This window comes from Oreochromis niloticus, linkage group LG23 (genome assembly GCF_001858045.2).
Source record: "Oreochromis niloticus isolate F11D_XX linkage group LG23, O_niloticus_UMD_NMBU, whole genome shotgun sequence".
In the NCBI taxonomy this organism is placed as follows: domain Eukaryota; kingdom Metazoa; phylum Chordata; class Actinopteri; order Cichliformes; family Cichlidae; genus Oreochromis; species Oreochromis niloticus.
Window position 1 is genome coordinate 12,013,305 of NC_031986.2, and position 26,351 is coordinate 12,039,655.

General features: G+C 43.8%; 1 protein-coding gene across 1 annotated transcript; it reads left to right on the forward strand.

Annotated features, from left to right (window-relative positions):
- Positions 1-340: 340 nt before the first annotated feature.
- Positions 341-26,344, forward strand: cab39l (calcium binding protein 39-like). The gene is made up of 9 exons (XM_019351653.2): positions 341-773; positions 11,134-11,273; positions 17,401-17,565; positions 17,931-18,049; positions 18,171-18,339; positions 18,825-18,884; positions 22,683-22,748; positions 22,892-23,035; positions 23,887-26,344. Exons 2-9 carry the CDS (start codon positions 11,172-11,174, stop codon positions 24,064-24,066), a joined length of 1,005 nt encoding a protein of 334 aa, XP_019207198.1. The 5' UTR covers positions 341-773; positions 11,134-11,171; the 3' UTR covers positions 24,067-26,344.
- Positions 26,345-26,351: the final 7 nt, after the last annotated feature.

Consider the following 26,351-nt stretch of genomic DNA (forward strand, 5'->3'; position numbering starts at 1 on the left):
TCCCTCCAATGGGCTTTTATTCCAGTTTAGACTATCATGATTCAGCCTGGGGTTCGTTCCAATAAGTACTGCTGCCGACCTTGAGGTCTTTTTTTCCGCTTAGTTTCCCTCTTGCACGTAAGCCCTACGTCACCAAAGTAGTTTTCAGATGTATTTCCGGGTAACTGTATTAAATATGTGCTTTTGTGAATATACACGATGCAGTCATACTACAGTCAAGGCCGGAGTAGCGCTTGAAATCAGAGGATGTGAACGAGAATCAGCCACGGCTGGAAAGATACAGATTTGTCAAGCTAGCAAGCGTGAGCCACACAGGAAGTGACGCGAGTTGCACTACAAATTAAAAGGTTTTATGAAGCCCCGATGCAATAGAGGACTTTTTGGTTGAATTCATAAATACAGCCTCATTTAAATTTCTCCATCGATAGCGTCCACTTTATTTTACAGCACAATCGTGCTTCTCCTTCTCCCTACAAAGAAATGAGGGGCCACTGGTTATTTTACTATGACAACGCAATCGGGAAGTCCTTAATCTCTCCGTTCTTGCTAACTTGGCAGCACACTGGAAAGCGACCAGATGGAATTCAGCACTGCCTTCTTAACAGATTCCACACATTTTAAATTGTTTCGCACACATTTTTAGCCGACTTTTCTGTCGACAAACAGCCCTGGCGTGAGCACAGGCGTCTATCTGGGAGCTTCGGCTGCGCTGTGAACCGGGACAGAAGCGGTCAAGACGTTTACAGATCCCCCCCACCAAACATCTTCCCACTGTAAGTATTATTTCTAGGCTCTACTGTCGAAGAGCAATAGCTTTCAGATAACCTAATACTCAGATATGACTGCCCTTTGTAACTTAAGTCGGTGGTGAAACGTCGGTTATGTTGATACACGAGAGAGCCCCAACATCCTTTTCTGCAGTTCATGAAATGATGCAGACAACTGTGGCTAGCTTTGGAAATCTGTCAAACAAAAAAAGAGGGGAGTTTGGCCGGAGGCGAGAGGGGTGTAGCCTTGTTAAATCACATTGTCTGGGACTGTTAATGCGGCCTTATGTGCTATTTACTGCTGTCAGCGTTATAAGCTCTTATTCCTCTAAACAGGGTCATTAGCGGGGTCTTTAATTCCTCGGGAGTTCATATACAGTGTGTGTATTTTGTTTTTGTCCCCCCCGCTCCTCCCTCCTTTATTACTTTAAACGACTAGGACCAGGTCAACCCGAATGATTACAATCCAACTTCCGGGTTTGGATTTCAAAGTAAAATGCTAGTCATAAAGTCGCCATTGAGTCACTGCTTTATGCAGCTATAAACTTTATCAAGATCACAGTTTTGGCACATTTGATTTTTTTTTCTTCATTTTATCATATGACTTTTAAACAAATCAAAGACGCTTAAATAGTGCCAATAGTTCCAATTCACAACAACAACAACAACCTTAAGGTGCTTTATATTCTAGGGAAAAGATCCTACAAATAGGAAAGATCAGACAACCCCTTGATGGACAAACACTTGGTGACAGTGGGAAGAAAAAACTCCTGTTTTGTTAAACAGGAGTTTTTTTCAGAAACAGAAAACCCTTCTCAAAACAGAAGAAACCTGTGGCAGAACCCGGGTAAGGGAGGGGGCTGTGATCAGCTGGGAGTGATAGGAAAGAGAAGAGAGCAGGACAAAAGGCTAACTATAGGGAGAGAGAGCCCGAATTTCATAATTATCAATGTTTAAAAGGTAGTTATTTTGCAAAGTGAATAAATGATTGCCAAGTTAAATGTCTGTTGAAATAATAGTTGCACTGATAATATCGCATGGACATTAGTAACCTATGAGCAATTAAATGACGCTCCCCAGTGGCATTGGCCAATGTTTATGTGCTGTATCAGATCACGTCTGTGCCAGATAAATGTTCAAAGACAGTGTGATAAGGAGCTCAGAAACCTTAAATCTAGTAAGATAATCTGGAACAGAGATTATTTTGTTTCCCTGACACTGAATGAAGAATAAATAACAACAAAAAATGAAACAAAACAATATTAGCGAAATTTATATATTTTTTTAAATATTGCATTCCCCTAATAATTTGGTTCATCCTTAATTGCTAGTTCTAGCCCTACATTTATCTTTGATGCTATGCAACACTTTTAGACATACATTCTTTCACAAAGCTGTCTTCCATACAGTCTTGTTTCATGACTCACTCTTGTGCTTTTAATTTGAAAGCGGACTACAATATATGCTGTACTATTATGAGTAAATCCACTGGCCTTGATATCTCAAGGTAAAAGCTTCTCATATAAGCTATTTCACACTTGATTGCAGTATTAACCTGTAATGACTCTGCATTTAAGTGGAGCAATCTTCATATTGTCCTGAATAAGAAACTTGCACATTATAGTTGTGGTTTCTCAGACTGTTACCTTTCACTACCATTAACCTGGTGTGTATATATAACACTGGTATTGTCACAAAGCAGTCCGTGTGAGCCATAAAGACTCCATCTAGCCTGTCTGTCATGTCCTCTGTGTCTTGCTTCTCAGTAGATCCACCAATCAAATGCTCAGGCTTGTTTTTAGGTTAGTATCGGCCACCTGTAAGGAAGTAAATGTGATTGAAAAGGAAAGCTTGTCTTGCTGGAAAAAAAAAAGTCCCCACTTTAAGCATTGCCGTACCTTTTCACAGCCATACTTGATAACGCCTGCTTCCTCCAGCTGGACATGCAGCAGGTGATAACCACTGAGAGCACAAAAACATAACTCAGTCTTAAATGTTACAGATGTGCCCTGTATGCTTCAGTGAAGTGCATCAAGTGCAGGTGAGGATCAGAGTTTATACTAATATTGGGTTGGTTGGTCCTACCTAACGATCTCTTTGTAAGTGAGATTTTGCTTGATGATTGTCTGGTCTTTCACTTCGGCCTTCCTTGTGAATATAGTTGAAGCAAACCACTCTTTGTAGTCGGAGGTGGGCATAGATTCTCATTTCTCTGTCAGGATGCTGACGAAAGACCAGCTTTGTCAAATTTATTTAAAAAGGCCTGAAACAGTGCTGCTATAAACTACAACCTGTGTGTCTTCACTTTGATCTTACGACTGATAGACGTGTTCCAGCTTCGTCAGACGTGAACCTTCCAGGCAGTGCTTTGTTAAATTTATTGCAGTTGATGTTAATCACTTAGCTAATGCCAACAGCAATAATTCATGCTGAACGAGCGGGTTATTGTCCTTAGCTGCTCCTCCTTCAGCACTTGCATTCCTGTTGCATGTGTTAGTAGTACATCATGAATGGCTCACATTCCAGGCAAAATAATAGGATGTCACCTTTCTCCTTCATTGAAAAGGCTGTGGGAGATTCTTTGCATTGTTAGAAAACTTCTAGGCTTAATTAAATGAATTTGCCAAGAATTCCTGAGCACAAGGTTAATTTATTTTAACGAATTGTCAAGTGTGCAACGAGTTGCCCCACTGCTTCCCCCTGGTATTACCACAACCCATGAAATGTCCAGCTTGTTTTCGCTTCTTCTGCCACCGGAATGGCATGTAGGTGTGACAGATCGCTACGTCACCTCATGTCTCCAGCTCCTGTCATGGATCACTATCTTGCTACGCTGGAATGTCACCGATTAGTCATCAGAGCCGCCCACTGCCATGCAGTTTGTTACAGTGAATGTTACTATAATCCAGCGCTGCAAAAGGCAGCTGTTTGATGAGGGCAGTGCCAAGAGAGTTATGACTAATATGACTGTTAGTCATTTTTTAAATGTATTGCTGTATGGCACAAATTATTTAAAAGTGATTATTAATAGGTTCTCTGTTCGGCAAAAGCAAACATTCTGTCCTGTTTAGTGTTTAAAAGAGAGCAAGTTCCTGCCTGGGGATCTGTCTGAAGCACTGATTTGTAAGTGGACAGCAGTTCTGATGTATTTTCTGGGGTTAGCCCATTAAAGGCTTTGACAATTAAGAGTAACTCTACAAATTAATTTAAAACTAATCAGCTAGGGTCATTAAAAATCTGAACAATGTTTTTGCCTTTCTGATTTGATTTGCTGTTTTATGTACACTAGAGTTTATTATTTGATTTCTGATATATACCTTATAAAAAGACCTTTGTAGTACTCTAACAGAGAGGAAATAACAACATTAATGGTAGTCTGTGTATCAGTGATATTAACAATTCACAACAACAGTTACCTTGTGGGGTTTAAAATTTCAAGGTAAAGATCTTACCGTAAAAGAATGTGGTTGAAACGCCAAAATGACCAAACAAGGATATCTGTAGTGGTCTTGAAGATTCTATATCAGTCAGGCTCTACTTTAATATCAGTTAGACAATTTGTAAGTGGTAGCATTTTAGTGAAAATGCAGTTGAGCCTAGTATTGAACCCTGAGGGACTCCATATTTTGATAGTGAGGAGAGACATGGTCTTCTTTCATAAGAGCTGCATTTGTATCAGTCCAATGATCAAACATTCGGTGGTCTACAAAAGGATTGCGTAGTTCAGGAAAACTACACCTACACAACAAATAAATCTTATAATCTTATGGATCTTATAGTCAGATATGCATGTAGTGCATTAGGAAGCGAGTTGAATCAAATGTACTGAGTGACTCCTCAGCACTGCGGTGGTTAAGATGACAGTAAAGGCCCATATGTCAGCAGCAGAGGTCATGCTTGTAGATAATCCAAGAGAAATCTGCTTATGGCGAGAATGTGCAGCGAGGCAGCACGAGAAGGCGATCGGCCTGTTTCTAACATAATAAGAATTTGTCAGTATACTTTGATATGTCACAAGACGAGCCATACCTCTGATGACAGTCTTTATTATATTATACCATACTATACCAATTTGATTTGGTTTGTACCTTAGGAACATAACGCAGGGATCTGATAAGTTTTAGAGCATGTGATATGAGTTTTTGACAGAAGCTGAACAAATAGTTTTCATGTAGCAAACGGACAGGCAAATATATCAAAGACTAAAGACTGAACTCTAAAGATTATGTTTGGCCTATAGTGAACTGACTGTTCAGGCAAAGAATCTACACAATGAATAGCCCCAGATTTGTGTTTCTCATTCATTGGTTTACTAAAATAAGAGCCCGGTAATCAATATTCCAGTAAATTATAGATTTAATATAAAAAACCCTGTTTAGTTAAGTTATTTATCCTTGCAGTTACAAGAATATATAAAAGAATTGCTAAAGAGAAATTAAGGGATACATTGTTTTCATGGAGTAGCAGTAGAAACATTAAAATATCTCCTTATTTACTTCCTAAAATATTGATGATTCTGATGCTGTTTTATGCAGGATTTATGGTTCTGCGTTGGTGTCCTAATGCAATGAAGAGAGGGGAATTGTAGGAGTCTGTGCAAATCCTTTACATTTATATAAAACCTCTAATACTTTTAAAGGAATTCACACGCTGTTTAAACCACACTGCTTACATAGGCAAGTTTAAATGCGGGTGCCAGTCCTTTAGAACAAGAATGCAAGTATGTCTGTGTAGGTTCTCAGTCATTCAGGTCATGGCACTCTTAAGCGCTACTAATGAAGGCAGCTGAGTGTCTTTTTGGTTTATGGAGACGTTTGACCTCTCATCCAAGAAGCTTCTTCAGCTCTAAAACCAATGGGAAGTCCCAGATGTTTAATCCCTAGTGGCATTGCCCCCCTTGGGGTGGTGGTCCTCAGCTATTGACCCATCCTGTAAAAGTTATTAAGAGTCACATGGGCCAAGATGTGAATCAAGGCATGGCTCATTTACCATCAGATCAAAAAGAAGTACAGTTGCCTTAACCCCGTAAGACTGTTTTAAGGGGACATACTGCTGTGCTGCAATGACAGATGCAAGCATTATGAACCCTGTTGCACATGCTTGTACCTGACTGTTGAAATAATGCCTCATAATCTTTCTGAAATTATACTCCCTGTTCTGGGTAACCTTATATTCTGTACATATGTATTTGGATTAAGGCTAATTTAGATGCTTGTGATTAGTTGAAAAATTCATATTTGGGGCAACAAGGAACCTCTCAGGTAAGCTTATACCTAAGCTGAGCAGCTAGCAGTGTGCGCTCGAGCCCAGCGAGCACCAGATTAATTCCATTACATAACATTTAGTCAGTCTTAAGAAGGGTGCAAGTGAAAATGAAGACTTCAGAGTAATCAGCTGCTTAAGCTTTCCAGGACTCAAAAGACATGTTATTAGATGATTAAAAGGGGCCCTTTAAGTATCCTTTAATAATCAGAAACACTTAGTTAGAGCTGCAGGAACAAGGCCGGACTGGGAGCACTGCTCGACTGGTTATTACCTGACGCACTAGCCTACAGTGTGATTAGATTAGAAAAGCAGGAAGGCGTTGTTTGCAAGCACGGCTCCCCTCTTTTCATTAACACTTCCTCATTGCCAGCTTATCCTTCGACAAATATTGACCTGACTAAAGTTTTGCCATCATGATGTCATCGAAAGATAAAGTGAAACCCAAGTAGCCTTGTTATGTTTGTCACCTGTTCCTGGATGGGATGGACTTTAAAACAGCTCCCTTTTCACCCACTGCACACCTTGGTATTCAAATTACATAAACCTGCAGAAGAACATTTTTCATGGCAGGGTTGGTATTTCCAGGATTTCATAGACGTACCAAAGTGCATGGTAGTAGATGCAGATAGTATAATAGTAGTGTATTAAATATGGATATATTGAGGAAGCACATAGGCAAATAAGGTAATTTAAGGATTGTAACAGTACGATCTATGTCATATATTATGTTAATATAAAAGCATGCCCATACCTTAAATACAGCCTTGCTGTATGTTAGGTAGGTATGGTAAACCATCCATTTTTAGCAAAAAGCTAACACTAATTTAATGGACTAAAGCTTCTCTTCTGTCTGAAGGTCTCCTTGAGGACCATTGACCTTCTGATGGGGTTGTAAATAAACTATTAGCAGCTTCTTGACAATACAGTTTGACTTTCCCTTTGATAGGAGGCATGATTTTTCCATGTCACTGCAGTCTCCCCTCTCTGTGATTCAACTGCCTCAGAATAAAGAATTAAAATCAGTAACACAGAACATTTTTTAGAATTGATTATAAAGAACATGAACATAGCTGAGCGGAGGCTGTGTCAGCTGAGATTTTCTTTTGTCAGGTGAAAACCTCGTGATTCCAATCCAGGCTGTTTTCTTGTTTTTTTTAGTTTTATTTGCAGGCGTCCAATCCCCCGTGCAATTTCCCCTTTCATGAATAATGTGAAAGATGACATTTTACCTTCAATGTTTCTTTCAACTCCTACCTTTTATCAGTTTGAGGAAAGCACTCACTGCTCTGCTCAAATACCTCTGGAATGCATCAGCTTACTTTTCTTATTTCGCCTTTGTCGCACCGGATCTGCAGCAGCTGTAAACTGTCATAAGGTTTCGCGATGGATGGCGCTTTTTATAAAAACTCTGTGAAATGTAAGTGGCCAGCATGGTGGGCGCATTGTTATGTAATTAGACGTGTTTTTATAGGGGAAGGATTGAAGTAATAACTCTGTCGGCACACCTACACGGATTTGTTTTACAACCATCAGGGGAAATCAGCCTTTACTGTCACAGCTCTTTATTCTCCCGGTCTTGTGATTTCAAGTGGCCCACACATCTGCCGGGCTAAGTGGCATTTGAAGAAACCGATACAGTGTGTGTGTGTGTGTGTGTGTGTGTGTGTATGTGTGTGTGTGTGTGGACTTGGTTAAGGGAACTTCCTGTTGTATCTGATAATGAACAAGTCAAAGAGGTTTTTGTAGCTCTGTGGCGAGGTTTGTTTTTTCCCTTGGAGGATAGAAAACAGATGACCCAAGTCAGAAACTTTTTTAATAAACAGTCTCAACAAGTCAAATAAATATACATGTCTCACATAAGGCTCTGTCATATCAGGCCTCAATGCTTTAAAGTTTTAGGCTCCTTTAAGCTTCCAGTATGTGACACTCCACAGTCTCCAGAGATGAGTTACTGTTCTGATGTGCTTTAGATGGGCTCATTTGAACGTATACTCATTTCAAGCTTCATATTTTTATTCCAACTTAATATAAAGGAGTAGATTCACTTACTCTCAGTTCTAAATAAGCTTTATTTTGCAGTGTCGAAGCCTTGATGTAGCCTCTCAGTTCATTCCAAAAGCTGTTTTGGCTCCTCTCCCTTTAAGACAACTGTCTTCTGATTGGTTGTCCCTATCAAACAGAAGGTTTGATGAATAGGTAGGCGTGGCTTCTGTGCTCACAGAAGCATCATATGGAGTTATGAAAACGGCCTTGAACGCAGTGCTCAGAGCTGTCTGAAACCTGAGCTTTTGGCTCAGGGGGATTACGTGTGCACAGACTGACCTCATTACTTTAAACTTTGTTCGTGTTAAAAAAAGACATCCACCATTATAACTGTAGAGATACAAGATAGGATAAAAAAAAAAAGTAAAAATTAAAATAAAAGCTCAGTAGGTCCAGCTGAAGGAATTTTCTCCTCCATAAAACACTGTGCAGGTGTTTTTTCCAAGGATTACCTCTGGCAGTGACTTCTGAATCCAAATATGGATTTGTGCTTACAAGCATCTCATGCAGTTTATTAACACTTCATATCATTAATGGTGTCACCCAGCATGGACACGGTCACTTTACCTTTTCACTGTTAATGCTTTACAAAGTATAGTGTAGAAGGAGGCTTTAACATTCAGACAATTTGGCTGCTAGCATCAGTTCTAGATAAATCTCTTGTGAGCCAGTGGCCGAGGACATGGGGGAAAGGAGGAGCAGAAGTGTTTTGTGAAGAGGAGAAGAAAGAGAGGATGAAATGAGTGAAGGATGGAGCGGATGGAGGGAGGAATGATGGTGGGAGTTAGGGTTAATGCCCTTTTACATTCCCAGATGAGGATTAGCAGTCACAAGTTCTGTGGCTGTTCCTGACCTGGCCTGGATTTTGAAGGCCACTGCTGTCTCCTGGATCCTTTAATATGCTCACAGACTCCGTCGTGGACAACCTCTCTAACATACCCGACATACGCAGCAACAAGTATATTTATGTGTTGTTTTCCTGGCATTTTATCTTAAAATCCATCAGTTGATGGCTATATTTGTGAACCTGTGACTGAATGAGCAAATGCTGAAAGTCCTTTTAAGGTGCTTGGCATTATGTACAATGTCAGCTTAGTGCGCAGTGTGGCTGCAAGAGATTGCTAGTAGCATTGTTGGTAGCATGATTGACATTCTGGCAGTAGTAGGGCAAAACACAGCGTGGCACCTACTTTGATGCACATAAACTAGAATTGCAGGTTTCATACAGTCTTGAGCTGTCAAGATGAGAGTAACTAATGTAACCCAGGGCACGTGAACTAACTACTATGCTCCATACCAGCTTTGTATTTTGTTGGTCGTTACTAGAGAAGCCTTGCATGATTCACCTTGTCCTGCATCATAACTCCTGCTCATTTTGGTCAGAGAATATTTAGCTCCCTTCTGCCTTCCTTTGAATCAACTTTTTTCTCTTCCTCATAGACTGAATGTTTGAACAGCAGGTTGCTCACATTGCCCTGTTTTTAGTGGTTAAAAACATAAAAGGTTTGATTCTAAAGCTTCCCGAAATAAAGACGTTTTTAGATTTTTCTCTGGGCAGGCCGGTTTTGTCACATTGTTGCAATTGGCCTTGAAAAATCTGAGTTAATCCTGAATGCTCAGGTATTTATTTGTTTTATTTTCTTTCAAGACAGGATGACAGTTCAAATTAACAAATAGCTGATCCGAGGCACTTTGTATTTTTAGCTAAAGACACTATAGTATAAGAATGAGGACCGCAACAATCAGAAGATCCGAGTGAGAAGCACTAGGTGATGGTAGGGAGGGAGAACTCGCTTTTAAAAGGACAAGGCCTCCGGCAGAAGCAAGCTCAGGGAGGGGCTGGTATCTGCCACAGTCAGTTGGTTGGACAAAGCAATGCAACAGTGGCATGTAAATGCAACAGCAGTGAAAAGTTTTGAGTGGGGAAGGAATATTCAGTGCATCATGGGAGCTCCCCCAGCAGAGAGAGACTATAGCAGCACAAGTAAGGAATGGTTCGAGTTCGTGTTGTCCAGCCCCAACTATAAGATCAATCAAAAAGTAACTGGCTATTTCATAATATGACGGAGATGTCATGTTACGGTGCAGCTTGGACTCCCCTACTTTTGAATCTTAAGATTTTTTAAACTGTTATTAAATTACAGAAACTACTGACTTGACTATATATACCTACCTTAGTGGTTTTTGCGACTGCACTTGGGTGACACATTCAAAGTTTTAGCAGTTTTCTGGACTGACTGATCTTCAGTTCTTAGAGTAATGATGGACTGTTGTTTCTCTTTATTTAGGGCTGTCAGATGTGTACCGACCTGACTTCTAGACATGTATATGGTCAACGGTAGAAGAAGACTACTAAAACCCTGTGATACACAGATTGTTACTTCCCTATCAGCAGCATTTTTGTTATCTTTTCATATCAAATAGATGGAGCGAGAACAATGTTACACAGTGAGTCAACACAGTGTCATCAGCCCATCTAAAGATCTGTTTGTGACTTGTAGGTGCAGTACAGGGTGATGACAGTTTCCGCAGACACACGGCTGCAGTTCGCAGGAATACATTTATTTGTGATGTTTCAGTGCTAGCCCTTCATGTGGCAAATTATTTGCATTGTACCTCTCCTACGCACCAGCCTTGAAAAATGTTTTTGCTTGGCTGGGATGCACGACTTGGAGCTGGAATCACAATCGGTGCAGCCTCTGAATGCTTCTTGGAATATTTATATTGGAAAAATGATTGAAAATAGTGGTTCATTCATATTTAATCAAATATAAATATTTAATAAAAGTGAGCACAGTATATTGTTTGCCCACAAGAGGGCACTTACAACTTTATAGTCATCTCTGTAATGCACTACATTAAAAGTGGAATTTTTGTCAGTAAGCAGCACTGTAAACTGACGTTTGTGGGAATTGGTGGGAAGCACCAAGTTTGGCAGTTTTACAAGTCTGGTAAAAATGGATTGTAGCTTTTATAATTACAGGCTATTATATTGTAGCTTGAATTGATTCATCAATCAATAAACAATACATTTAACACTGAGTGCTGTGTTTCACAGGTCCCAAAGGCGTGTGCACACGTGTCCACCCATCCATCATGCCGCTGTTTGGTAAATCACACAAGAGTCCCGCCGACATTGTCAAGACGTTGAAGGAAAACCTGGCCATCCTGGTCAAACAGGACAAGAAGACAGACAAGGTAGGAGAGTCTACTTGATTGTGTCTGTGTGCGTCTGTGTGTGTGTGAATGGGTGTCCAGAGGCCCAAGGGTGGGAGCGTGAAACAGCCTGCGCCTGTCATCTTCTGACGCTTCACTGTCAAGACTCTCTCACACAAGCATACAGGGGTTCAAAGAATCAGTCACAAGCCACATTCAAGCTCACACCCTCTTCTACTAATGATAGTTTCTACATGTTATTCCTCTAAATGATGCCTTCTTTGCCTCCATCCTTCCTCACCTGTAGTTCTCTTTCAAACATTCGTTTCGGTGTCTCACTATGGGGAACGCTCTCTCAGCGTTGTCCTCAGAAGCCTCTATATCATTACTCCAGCCAGTATTGGCTGGCAGTCGTGACGCCTGCGTCAGGGAGGGGCCACCCTCCTCCCTATAAAAGGTTGTGACGCAGCGTCACCCGTCATTCAATTTCCTCTTCTCGCTTCTTAGAAACCTCATCTCTCCTGACTGTGAACGTGAGTGCTAGCTTAACTGTCCACGCGAGCAAGCTAACACCTTGGTCACCGGGCGCTGCACGGTTCGCGTTTCGAGTCGCCTGCTCTTCACCACGGAGCCAGGTCGGAGAGTGTGTTAGCTGCCACCACGCACCTAACACAACAGCTAGCTGACCAAGCTAACTGTTCTTGCTACACACGGTCACCAAGCCAAGTAGCACAAGCGCTAGCCACCACACTAGCTAGGTCATACGAGCTCACCATAGCTACTCGACCGAGAAGAAAATAAAAATCAGCATTAGCCGTCCAGCCATTCTAGGCTAGCTACACCAAGCTTCCTTAACATGGCAGACTGCAAACCGCTGCCCAAACTTTGCCCCTGCGGTTGCAAAATCTCAGGCTCAGATACGCATGATGCGTGTGTGATGTGCCTCGGGCTGCAACACGCCCAGGCGGCTATTTCCACACCGGGTATATGCGAACACTGCGCTCGCTTCACCCTAAAAAGCCTTCGCCGAAGGCTAGCCCGCCAGGCTAGCCTGTCAAAGAAGGACCCAATGCTGTCTCCAATCGACCCACCGATGGAGCACACTGAGTCTGCAATACCAGGCACCGGCTGGGGCGACGAGATGGATATCGTCCTCCCGCTGGTGGATGATGCCGAGGTCAGCTGCGAAGCTATGTTGTCTGATTCCCTCGAGGCTAATGACGAGCTACTCAGCGAATCCTCTGAGGGAGCGTCGGAACATCTCGTCTCGGACGAGGATGACGACGTTTTCTTTGCCCCCTCTGGTCGGAATTCTGCGACACAAGGGGCCGATTGTGACAACCCCGGCACACAGTCCCGCGGCATGGAGCTATTCGACGTTGCAAAACGGGCGGCTGACAAGCTAGCAATCCCATGGCCCGCGGTGACAACGGAGACCTCCACCTCACGATACGAGGGTAAAAGGCTCCCCAAAGCAAAGCGCACTACTAAGCAGGTACTGCCGCTTTTCCCCGAATGCGTGGACGAGGTCACACGCTGCTGGGCAAAGCCATTTTCGTCACCCAACCCCGTGCAGGGAGCGGCGGCGTTTGACTGCGCTGGAATGAAGGAGAAGGGCATCTACCAAATTCCTACAGTGGAAAATCTGGTGGCTTCCCATCTCCACCCGAACCAGAAACTCTCCATGTCATCTGGTCCGTCCCTGCCCTCCAAGGCCGAACGCCTGCAGTCCTCCCTGGCTGACAAGGCGTATAAATCGGTTGCCACCACCGCGAGGGCATTGAACGCCTCATCGCTCCTGCTAGCTTACTCGGCGGAGCTCCAGGACCAGGCTGCCGCGAACCCGGATGCTAGTGAGCTATGGGATGAGCTGGGCGTCGTTACGGACCAGTGTCTCCACCTCACTAGAGCGGCAGTACAAGCGGCGGGCAGGGCTCTCAGCATCATCGTCCTACAGGAGAGGGCCAGATGGCTGAACCTGTCGGGGCTTTCGGACAGAGAGAAACGTGACATTCTGGATGAAAGCATCGACCCCGCTGGCCTTTTCGGGACCGCTGTTGCCACCATGCAAAGACGGTGCGAGGAGAAAAAGAAAGAGGGAGAGGCCCTGCAGCTGTGTCTCCCTAGGAAGGCCCAGGCTGCGCCCCCGCCTCCACCCGGTCGCCGCACGTTCGCTCAGGTCACCAGCCGTCCAGCCGGCGTGCCGACGTTTAAAATCCCTCGCCGCCCAGCCCCGCAGGTCGCGGCCCAGGGTCCCCTAGGATCGCAAAACCCTAAGACCCACTGGCCCAGGAAGCATGTCCCGCCTGCTGCCGCTCAGGGTGCCCCACCACCAGCGAAGCAGTCCGACCGCAAGAAGAAGCGGACTGCCTAACATCCCCCACGGGGAGATCGGAGCCGGACCAGCCCGAGCTCCAAGTTCACTCCAGGGCTCAGTTCCGGAGCCCGTTCGGAGAAGTGTGTTCTGCCTCCTCCTTTCAGCGCCTGGGACTCGAGTTGGATCCCACAGAGCGCATTTCAACAAAGAGACGACGAGACACTGTTCAGCGCAGTCAAGCGAGTCACAGTCTCATAAAAACATTCTGTTTATTAAAAACTCACCCGTTGCATCCAGGCATGTTGCCAAGGGCACGGGAAAAATGTGTGGAAAACACAGAAAGTATGTTGAAAAACATAATGCCCCCACGCACCCAGGCACCACCGGGGTTGATTTCCTCAGTGGTGTCCGGACCCATGAGCGCTGGTCAGGCGCGAGCCGCCCGCGCATGCGCAGTCGGATCTGGCCCGAAGGACCAGTTTCCGCCACAAGAGGGAGCCAGAGCTCCGTCTACTGTGGAGTGCCTGTCATTGGGACCGCTGTCGGCGAGAATAGAGCGATGGCGAGCTCTCGCTGCACCAGAATGGGTTGTGAGGACATTAGAACGAGGCTATCGTTTGCAATTCGCAAACACCCCTCCCAGATTTCACAGAGTGATTTTCTCTCTTGCAAAGGGCGAATCAGCCAGGATCCTGCAAGAAGAAATAACTACTTTGCTGTCAAAGGGAGCAGTACGAGAAATACCCCAGGAGCAGAGCCAGTGCGGCTTTTACTCAAAGTATTTTCTCGTGCCCAAGAAAGGAGGGGGACTGCGTCCGATACTGGACCTACGGGCTCTGAATCAGCATCTGAGGTCATACAAATTCAGGATGCTGACGCCCACCACTCTGCTGCATGTAGTGCGCCCAGGCGATTGGTTTACATCAATAGACCTGAAGGACGCATATTTTCACATTCCTATTTACCCGCCTCACAGGAAATTCCTGCGCTTTGCGTTTCAGGGCAGAATGTACGAGTACCAGGTCCTGCCGTTTGGTCTCTCACTGAGCCCTCGGGTATTTGTGAAATGCACAGAGGCAGCCATAGCCCCACTGAAGAGGCGGGGCATCCGCATAGCATCATACATAGACGATTGGCTGCTGCTATCAGAGTCAGAAATAATGGGAAGAGAGCACACCAGGTTGACAGTGGATCATCTGATGGCTCTGGGTTTCACCATAAACTACGAAAAGAGTGTCCTGCAGCCAGCTCAGGCCATCTCTTTCATAGGAATAGCCCTCAACTCCCAAACGTACAGAGCGTGTCTCTCTGTGGACAGAGCACAGAAAATGCTATCACATGCCGGCATTTTTCAGTTGGGAAGATATCTCCCATTCAGGAAATGCCTGCAGATGCTGGGATTGATGGCATCCTCACTGGCGGTCATTCCACTGGGCAGACTGCATATGAGGGAATTTCAGCGATGGGTCGCATCACTGAGACTGAATCAAAAGCGCCATACCCACCGCCATATCAGAGTGACAGCAGACTGTGCTGCAGCACTCCGCTGTTGGAGAAATCCCACATTTCTCACTCAGGGGGTGTCACTGGGGGCTGTCACAGCCAGAAAGGTGGTAACCACGGACGCGAGTCTCACGGGCTGGGGCGCCACTCACGAGGGCAGAGCAGTGAGCGGCAGCTGGGACTCACAACAGAGGGGTGCTCACATAAATTGGCTAGAATTGCTAGCAGCATTTCTAGCACTGAGACACTTCCTTCCCCTGTTGAGGAACCACCATGTTCTGATCAGAACAGACAACACCACTGTTGTGGCGTACATCAACAGACAGGGCGGGTTACGTTCCCGTCCGTTGCACATGCTGGCTCGCAGACTGATCATGTGGAGCAGCATCAATCTGTTGTCACTGAGAGCTACTCACATTCCAGGAGCTCTGAACTTGGGAGCGGACTTAATGTCCAGGGGAAACCCGCAATACGGGGACTGGACCCTGCACCCACATGTGGTGACCGAAATCTGGACCCGCTTTGGCCAGCCACAGGTCGATCTGTTTGCCTCGAGGGAGAACGCTCAGTGTCCACTGTATTTCTCCCTGAGGGACCAGGAAGCTCCGCTGGGGGTAGACGCATTAGCTCACAACTGGCCACATGCTCTGCTTTATGCGTTCCCTCCGCTGGCCTTAATTTCTCCCACTCTAACCAGAGTGAGAGAAAAAGGGCTAACAGTGATATTGATCGCCCCAAGGTGGACGAGGTCCCATTGGTTGGCGGAAATTATGCCCCTCTTGTGGGACGAACCGTGGCCTCTCCCTCTCCGACGAGACCTAGTCTCCCAAGCCAGGGGGGAGATTTTTCACCCTCATCCCGAGCGCCTCGCCCTGTGGGCTTGGCCCGTGAGAGGCTGAATCTGAGTACGGCAGGACTCCCCCAGGGAGTTATAGCCACTATTCAGAATGCTAGAGCCCCTCCACAAGATCATTGTATGAGAACAAGTGGAGGGTATTTGAGGAGTGGTGTGGAAAGTCTCACACTCTCTCCTTTCAATGCTCTGTGACAACAATTCTCTCCTTTCTCCAAGAACTGTTAGATAAAGGAAAGGCCTTTTCCACAATTAAAGTATATCTAGCAGCTATTTCAGCTTGCCATGTGGGCTTCGTGGATGGCCCAGTGAGCCACCACCCACTGGTCTGCCGTTTCATGAAAGGGGCACGACGGCTCCACCCAGTGTCTAAACCTCTCGTTCCCACGTGGGATTTATCTCTGGTGTTGGAGGCAGTTTCACAGCCACCATTTGAACCACTAAGCCAGGTGGAAGTAAAAATCCTGTCTTTGAAGACTGCATTGCTCCTGGCCCTCGCGTCTGCGAAGCGTGTCAGTGATATTCATGCGCTGTCAGTACACAAAGAGTGCATCCGGTTCACGCGGGATAACTCTAGAGTCACACTCAGGCCAAATCCGGCCTTTGTGCCCAAAAATCCTTATCTCCAATGCACCCCATTGGAGCTGGACGCTTTTTGCCCTCCTCCTTTCTCCTCCCCTGGACAGGAGCGCCTACATGCTCTCTGTCCAGTTAGGGCTTTGTGTATCTATATGGAGAGAACAAAGGCTTTCAGGAGGTCGGATCAGCTGTTTGTTTCCTGGGCTAAACCACAGCTTGGCAAGCCCATTAGCAAACAACGCATTTCCCACTGGATTGTTGAGGCAATCCAATTGGCTTATTCAAGCACGGGCCTGTCCCCCCCAGGGAGACTCCGTGCTCATTCTACCAGAGGGATGGCAACCTCTTGGGCCCTTTTTAGGGGTGTCTCTGTAGAGGAGATATGTGCAGCGGCGAGCTGGGCTTCACCTTCGACCTTTGCAAGGTTTTACAGGTTGGATGTCACTGCACCATCTCTAGCCCACACTGTGTTGAGTGTGGGTCCCCACGAGACCTCCTAAGTTGGCAGTCAGTCGTTCAGATGGGCTTATCTGGCAATACGGGAGTCTGCATATCCCCATAGTGAGACACCGAAACGAATGTTTGAAAGAGAACTTGAGGTTACTTTATTCCGTAACCCCCGTTCTCTGATAACATGAGTGAGGTGTCTCACCAGATCACCCTCCTTGCACGAAGCGAGGAAGAGGTGAGCTTATCTTGAATGACGGGTGACGCTGCGTCACAACCTTTTATAGGGAGGAGGGTGGCCCCTCCCTGACGCAGGCGTCACGACTGCCAGCCAATACTGGCTGGAGTAATGATATAGAGGCTTCTGAGGACAACGCTGAGAGAGCGTTCCCCATAGTGAGACACCTCACTCATGTTATCAGAGAACGGGGGTTACGGAATAAAGTAACCTCAAGTTTTCTGTTCTACAGGCCTCTGAGGAGGTGTCTAAGTGTTTGGTGTCCATGAAGGAGATCCTGTATGGAAGCAATGACAAGGAGCCCCACACCGAGACTGTGGCCCAGTTGGCCCAGGAGCTGTACAACAGCGGCCTGCTGATCGCGCTGGTAGAAAACCTGCAGGTCATAGACTTTGAGGTAAGCAGAAGAAAGTATCACAGATGTGCTGCAGAAGCACACTTGTGATAAAGCTGACACAGAAACGCGATAGAAAACTTAACAGCTCTTCTAGACTTTTTAAGAAACGCTGCATATTGTGGCTGTAGTTTTGCAAGATGTAGTGAAAATAATGAGATTTGATGGTGTATTTAAAAACCTTGTACAGTTTTCTTACCATTACAGGCCTCCTCTGACTCCAACTCATAAATTTAAGTTACTTTAGGTTGTAGTACTGCTTTTAAAACAACTTTTTTTCCTACTGTACACAATGAATTAATTTTTAACATGCTAAATGTTACAGATGCTGTTATGTGGTTAGCTCAGTTTTACGTGCATGTTTCCAGGGGAAGAAGGACGTGTGTCAGATCTTCAACAACATCCTCAGGAGGCAGATTGGGACGAGGAGCCCCACTGTTGAATATTTCGGCTCCCACCAGGAGGTCCTCTTCATACTGCTGAAAGGGTGAGATAAACACACAGTGCACATGCTGTCCTCAGCCTAATGGCATCTTAACACAATATCTATGGCTTCTATAACGAGGAGGGGGTGATGCGTTACTCTCTCTCTCTTGCTGTGTTTGAAGATATGAGATGCCCCAGGTGGCGCTAAATTGTGGGATCATGCTGAGGGAGTGCATCCGCCACGAGCCACTTGCCAAGATAGTTCTCCATTCGGAGCATTTCCACAATTTTTTCAACTACGTGGAGATGTCCACCTTCGACATTGCTTCTGATGCATTCGCCACCTTTAAGGTAACTGTCTTTCTTCTTCTTTTGGCTGTCAGGTCAGATGCTAGACTAGGGCCAGACCGGACTTTGACAACAGTGTTTGGATTTGGATCTAGTAAGCCAACATCCCACGTGAATATCATTTTAATTTCTTTGATATTTTTGTTCCCCACATAGGCCTAGAAAAGGTTGTTGAGGAAAATTCTTAACATACGCTGATTTTTGCAGACATGTGACCGTTGACCATGTGACGCTAACTTGTCAGCTATTTTGAAGTGTGATAATCGTTATTAAAACTGGAAAGTAAACACCTCCAGGAACCTCTGGCAACCATTTGGGGAATACATTTTTTTTCCCGAGCAACTGATGGTTGTATTGCATCCAATACGGGAGACAAATGTTGGGCAGTGTGCGATTGTACAGTGTATGCATACATGTATGTTTGTAAAAAGTGTTCGGTAACATTTGAATCCGTCAGCTTAGATGCATTTTTCTGTCTTTGTCCACAGGACCTCCTGACGAGACACAAAGTGCTTGTGGCCGAATTCCTCGAGCAGAACTATGAAGCTGTGAGTGCTTCGACTTACAAACACATTTGCACATCTGCAGCTCCCGAGAAGAGATTAGTCTGGGATGGTTGTTAGCCACCACACACATTAATGCACATTAGCCTTGCTATTTTGAACCAGCATTAGCAATCGTTAACCCAAACCACACACAGAGGTCAGTCACTGAGCTCTGTTTGCAAACACTGTCCACTGCTCTGAATGACTCTGTATGAGGAAACCTTACACGGATGCACAGCGAGATCAGGTATCAGTCACCGCAGTGCTCACTGGCCCAGTCACATCACACACAGGCATTCAAGGAGCCTTGTGAGAGAGTATTCAATGAGCTGGCAGTGAAGGCAGATTAAAAAAAAACAAACTCTTAAATTTATAGGAAAACTGCACAGCCTCTCTTAATGTCATAACGTCTTTTGATACAAAGCTCCGCTCTGTGTCCTCAACGTTTCTAGGCAGAGGGGCCCCTCTCATGAGCAGGGTCCCCCCAGGGCTCTCAGCCTGTAGAAACCCACACAAAACCATCTTTTCACCCGGCATGTGTGCCGACGGCCTGTCAGGAGATGTCACTGCTGGCTCAGTAGAGTCAGTGATCAGGCTAAGCTACAAAAAACCCAGAATCTATCATACTGATTAGCTTTTAGTGGTAAATCTATGACGGCACACAGAATTTCTTGTTCTGTGACATAAGCTTGGTGATATACTCGTCAAAGTCTTATAATGCTGTTTGTACTGGCACTTTAAGTTTTAAAGTAAACATCACCTGTTCATACTTCAATTAAATCCCACAGTTCAAAGCCAAATATTGTAAAACAAACCCAGCAACTGATAATTGATCCACGTGACTGCGAGAAGAGGGAAAGCTGTAATAACAATGTGTTGATTTACTCAAGTCAAGTGTCTAGGGTTAGGATGAATTAGTTTCTTCTAATTCATCCAATTCCTTTTGGTTACATATGTTACATTTTTGCAGGTTTTGTCCTTTTGGATGCAGTGCAGTATTTTCATTTGCTTTAACTGATCTCATTAGATGCCTTCTGAGCTAAAGAAAATATACTAACAAGCCAAATTACCCATGTGCAAACACAGAGTTAAGCAACTTCTCCATCATATATGCATTTGTCTCAACCTAAAACACACAGGCAGATATTTCTGTCTTTAAAATAACTACATTCAGAGAAGTCTTGATACTTGTCTCCAAGTTTTCCCAAGCTACAGAGTGTGCATAGACAATTAACATATTCATCTGAACTACACAAGTCATTTTCCTGTTGGAACTCTTAGGCTACATCCATAGTAGCCCGGATAGATTTGAAAATGGCGTTTTCGTCTAAAAAAGGTTCCGCATCTACACTAGCGTTTTCAGTCGTTTTCACAGAGTTGCACGTCCACATTGAAACGGCCGAAAACGCTTACGTTCCAGTACTGCGCATGCGTGAAACGCAAGAAGATTCGACCTGCCTCATTTCTGTCTGACGCCTATTAGTCATATGACTGCATCATATGACTAATAGGCGTCATCCTTTTAGAAAGTCTGATTTTTGCCGTCCACACTGCAACGCGAAAGCACCGTTCTTACCATTAAATATTTCAGATTTCCTTTTTTCCTACCTCATGATATCAGATATGTCTCCATAAATTATAAAGTCCTGTATAATCTAATATTTGATTCAAAAGCACCTTCATCATATTGATTACTTAAACATCACCAGGAAGTATGTGTTTGACCCTCTGCAGCCATACATTCAAAAGCCAAGTGATAGCACTGTCTTGATCTAGGTTCAGATGTTTTTAACAGCCATCTGGTGCTAATTTATGCGAACAATCAGGTTTCCTCTTTTAGATTTTTATTTATTGATCGATTTTTATTTACCTTTGCAAAGGGGTCAAATAACCATACAGACAGCATGCGAGGAAAAAGCAATTGTAAGTCTAGAATATTTATAGAGACTAGTTATCATTCGCCATGCTCCCAGAATACATTCGGAACATTGTGTGCAAAAGATAACTCGTCCATCAACATGTGGTATATCGGAAAGATTACGCAGAATCAGAGGAAGGGAATGTGGAGCTTTTCATTTAGTAAGGTCAGCTTGACACTGAAGTAGCAGAATGTAAAAAGTAAAAAACCCAACACCTATTAATATTATTATTATTAAGTCCACAGAGAGCACAACAACCATTTTCCATCACACCAGCAGCTCCTTTAGAATCTCCAGCTAACCCAACAAGTGTGTCTTTGGACAGGTTCACACCTACAACCTTCTTGGTTCACTGTGCTGCCAAACTGTTTTGGCAATTTTGAATAATTGTTGCAACTAAATGACTGCACTGCGTGGCTTTTCAGGTTGGTAAGCACTCTCTCTAGTTTGCCTAAGCACTTTGCCACTTTTAAAACTAGAAGCTGCATCCACAGACACTTTCATTAATGGTCACACACACAGGCAATGGATACATGGATATCAGGGTTTACTTGGGTTCAGTGTCTCGCTAAAGGAAACTTAGAAGTGAAATAGCTGGGGATCGACGAACGGCCTTTGGAAGAGTAGCCACTATAAACAAGAGTTTTTGTTGGGTCATGGATGACGACTCTGCCATAGTCGGCCTCATCACAGGTGAGGTCGACTCAGAGTACAGACAGTGGACTCTGGACTTCGTGGACTGGTGCCAGCAGAACCACCTGCTGATCAACGCCGGGAAAACCAAGGAGTTGGTGGTGGACTTCCGGAGATACAGACCCACTACACTGACACCGGTGAACATCCAGGGAGTGGACACTGAGATAGTGGACTCTTATAGGTACCTGGGTGTTCACCTGAATAATAAACTGGACTGGAGCCACAACACTGATGCTCTTTACAGGAAGGGTCAGAGTAGACTCTACCTGCTGAGGCTGCTGAGGTCATTTGGAGTCCAAGGAGCACTTTTAAAGACCTTCTATGACTCTGTGGTGGCATCCGTCATTTTTTACATTGTTGAACAGATTTGAACCCAGGTCTTTGCTTTAGCCTTATGACCCCATATGCTAAACCTAGTTAGCTAAACCAGCACTCTGCACTAATGTTTTCAAATGAGCCAGGTTAAACTTACGAAGCAAATGGAAAGGTGTCCTAAACACAGGAGAGTGGGCATGTTAAACCAATGATCATCCCCAACCGGTCATGGCAGATGGCCGCCCCTCCCTGAGCCTGGTTCTGTTGGAGGTTTCTTCCTGTTTAAAGGGAAGTGCTTGCTCATGTGGGGTCTCTCTCTATTATTGTAGCGTCTTTACCTTACATTATAAAGTGCCTTGAGGCGACTGCTGTTGTAATTTGGCGCTATATAAACTTTGCATTCATATTTGGGGCGATCGTGGCTCAAGAGTTGGGAGTTCGCCTTGTAATCGGAAGGTTGCCGGTTCGAGCCCCGGCTCGGACAGTCTCGGTCGTTGTGTCCTTGGGCAAGACACTTCACCCGTTGCCTACTGGTGGTGGTCAGAGGGCCCGGTGGCGCCAGTGTCCGGCAGCCTCGCCTCTGTCAGTGCGCCCAGGGTGGCTGTGGCTACAATGTAGCTTGCCATCACTAGTGTGTGAATGTGTGTGTGGATGACTGGATATGTAAAGCGCTTTGGGGTCCTTAGGGACTAGTAAAGCGCTATATAAATACAGGCCATTTACCATTTACCATATTTCCATTTGGAGGAAAAGCCCTCTATTTACAACATCTATCAAATATTGTTTGGAAAAAATATTGTCCATATACATATTTCCCAAAAGTTTGAAATTTGATCCCAGATTGTTGCTGCATTTTGTTTTTTCACTGCAGGTGTTTGCAGACTATGAGAAGCTGCTGCACTCTGAGAACTACGTCACCAAGCGGCAGTCTCTAAAGGTTTGTCTCCGACCCGTATTGATTTAAATTCCTACTGAGACTTGATGGTTTTTTTTGGGGGGGGGGGGGGGGGGGGAAGGTCTGCACAGCTGGCTTCTCTAATAATAATTTGTCACTTTGTTTCAAAATGATCCCCACTCCAGCTTCTGGGAGAGCTGTTATTGGACAGACATAACTTCACGGTCATGACACGGTACATCAGCAGGACAGAGAACCTGAAGCTGATGATGAATCTGCTCCGAGACAAGAGTGCCAACATCCAGTTTGAGGCCTTCCACGTCTTCAAGGTAAAACAAACAAACAAACAAACAAACAAACAAACAAACAACAGCAGATGCATTTAATGAGAAATTTGGAAAGAGAAAGCATATTTCTCCCATATTGGCTTCTCTTGTTGGTTTCCTGTTAAATTCAGAATTGGATTTAAAATCTTTCTCACATAAAATCTTGAATAATAAGGCTCATATTAAAGACCTCATAGTACCATATTTGCCTAATAGAGAACTTTGCTTTCATATCGATGTTTTACTTGTGATTCCTACGATGTTTAAAAGCAGAGCCTTCAGCTTTTAGGGTCCTTTTCTGTAGAGCTAGCTCCCAGTTTGTTTTCGGGAGACAGACGGCCTCTCTGCTTTTAAGATTAGGCTTAAAACTTTCTTTTTTGACAAATCTTGTTGTTAGAGCTGGATCAGTTGATCCTGAATCCTCCCTTTGCTATGCTACAATAGGCCTAGACTGCTGGGAGCTTCCCATGATCCACTGAGCATTTCTTATTCACTCACCTTGTTTCACTTTCTTTATACACCACTAATATATTTAGTCTTTAGTAATTAAACTCTCTCTGTTCTCACCGGACATGGAAGATGGCCGCGCCTCCCTGAGCCTGGTTCTGCTGAAGGTTTCTTCCTGTTAAAAGGGAGTTCTTCCTTTCCACTGTCGCCAAGTGCTTGCTCATAAGGGGGTCGTCGGATTGTTGGAGTTTCTTTCTAATATTGTAGGGTCTTTACCTTACAATAAAAAGCACATTGAGGCGACCGGTGTTGTGAATCTGTGCTGTATAAATAAAACAAAATTGAATTGAAATGATGTAACTGTAAGTGAATTTTCCTCCTCTCTTGTCCTTTTTTGTTTCCCCAAGGTGTTCGTAGCAAACCCCAACAAGACGCAGCCCATCATCGACATCCTGCTCAAGAACCAGACCAAACTCATCGACTTCTTGAGCAACTTCCAGAAGGACCGCACGGACGACGAGCAGTTCAACGACGAGAAGACCTACCTAATCAAACAGATCAGGGATCTGAAGAAACCGGCTTCCTAGAGAAGCATCCCTGCCTGCCCTCTGCTTCAACTTTTTATTAATAGGAAGACATAGAAAAAAAACACATTAACAATAATGGTTACTCTATTTGAAAAAAAAAAAAATCTTTGAGACGTCATTTGTCTTTTTTTTTTTTTTTCCTCTTTGTCAGTTCATTAAAAACTTGTGCAAGAGTAGTTCTTAATCACTGATCTTTTTTTGTAATTTTTTTTTTTTAATCTCATCTGTAGCATGTAGTGCCACAACTCATGGTGTTAGAGGCAGCTGATTTGCTGGGGGTGAACCAGGGGTTAAAAAAAAAAAAAAAGCTTCAGCCAAAATCCTCCAGGTGGATGAGCATTTTCTTTAATCTTATTAGCCTCTGCTTGCAAAGGAATTTGCAAATTTTTAAAAGTAGTGGCTGCAAATCAGAAAAATGAAGAACTTTTTTTCTTGGGAGATGTGTGGTGAGGATGTTGGTCTGTCTGGTTAGGACCAGGTGAAGTATATTTTATAGCGTGAATATCTTAATGCATTCTTAGTCATCAGTAAAAGCAATTTTTTTTAGCCAAATGGCAATGGTAAAGCTCAGTAGCCCACAACAGTGTATTGGGGTATTGTAGCTTAAAAAATTAAAGATAATCATTAAGGGAGGAGGCGGTAAGAGTGAAAAAAAAAAAAAGCTTTGTATTTCAAAAATTATAGTAGCAGACTGGGTAGGAAAAACTCATGAAGTTACTAATTTACAAGTCTGAAATTTAAGGGGAAAAACTAAAGTAATCTGATATAATTAAGAACATTAAACGTGATTTTATTGAGTCGTGAATTTACGAGCATATTCGGTCACATTTGAGATTAGTGAATTCTAAATTTCTATAATCTTTTTTTTATTATAATGGCCCTTTGTGCGAGCTAAAAATCAGTGATTGTTTTTTCACTTTAAAGCTGAGGGGGGGAAAAAGAAGAAAAAAAAAAAAAAGGATTGGATTGCATACAATCCAAAAGGCCAACGTCGCTTCAGCGTGTCACACCAACATGGTACAAGTCTCGTCGCCGGTCTAAAGGCCGAGCCCACCCGTGCGGTTCTAAATTACTCACAGGTCTTGAAAACAAACTGATTTCAAACAAAAATTTTAAAAACAAGAAAAAAGAAAATGAAGGAAAAACAACAATTTTGATCACTGGTTCTCTTTGCTGGTGGCTAATAGCACTTTGTATGATTTAAAATAATAATAATAATGGTGATTCAATTTGTTTGAAGCTGATCGCTGTTTTAACACTGCTTAATGTTGTTTTTTTTAATATATAGTGTCATTTCTCATCATGTACAGTTTCTGGTTTGAGTGCCATTGTGAGGGAGAACATGAGGAGGAGGCACTTTGCTGTGTTGACGCTGTAGAGCTGTAAAGATGGCTGTTTTTTTGTTTCACTCCCTGTTCTGTCTGTACTGTAACGGATGTTTGACTCTGGTTTGGATCTGACGTTGTAATCAGAGAGGACGAGAAGATTCAGAGGTGCCTTTTTTTGTTTGTTTTGGTGTGTTTTCCTTTCTCTGTACTCGTTTTCTTTCCTGTATTTGCAGTATCTTTTTAGGGGGAGCTTAATTGTTATGTTGATGAAAATATGCTCTGATAGAACATATTTGTTGTGATTAAGCAGTGAACCTCTTAACTCACTACATCAGAGTTCCTTTTGTCGTTTGACACCTTTTAAACTATTTTTTTTGCTCATCACTTGCCATTGCCATAGTAAACTCGCCGGTAAACAGAACGAGGCCAAAGCCGACCAACGGCAGGATTCAGCGGTGAAACATAACTGTGAAAACAAATAAATGAATAAAAATCCACTTTTAGTTTAAAGCAGCTTCGATTTCTTTCTGTAACTTTAAATCAACTATGAACTTGGAAAAAAAATGCAGAGACTAAACTTGAGAACAATGTGAATTTATTTCCCAGTAGATATCTGACAAGCATTCACAGAAATTTTAAAAACAAACTTAAAGTCAAAATGGAGTCATGATAAGTCTCCTAATTAGAGCCCAAACTTTCCTTAAAGGAAGTAAACACGTTAAAAGCTGTTTTGCTTTTCTTTTTTCTAAAAAAAGAAAAGCAAAACAGTTTGTCTTTTTGTTTTTTGGATGACAAAAACCAATACCAGCCATGTTCACATGCCATAGGTTGTGACGGTATATTGTGATATCACACGAGATGCAAATGTAAGCCAACCAGCTTTACATCAGACTTGAGCCAAATAAGCTGGTTTGATGCCCGTTTTACAACTATGAGCAACGTTTTGTCAAGCAGATT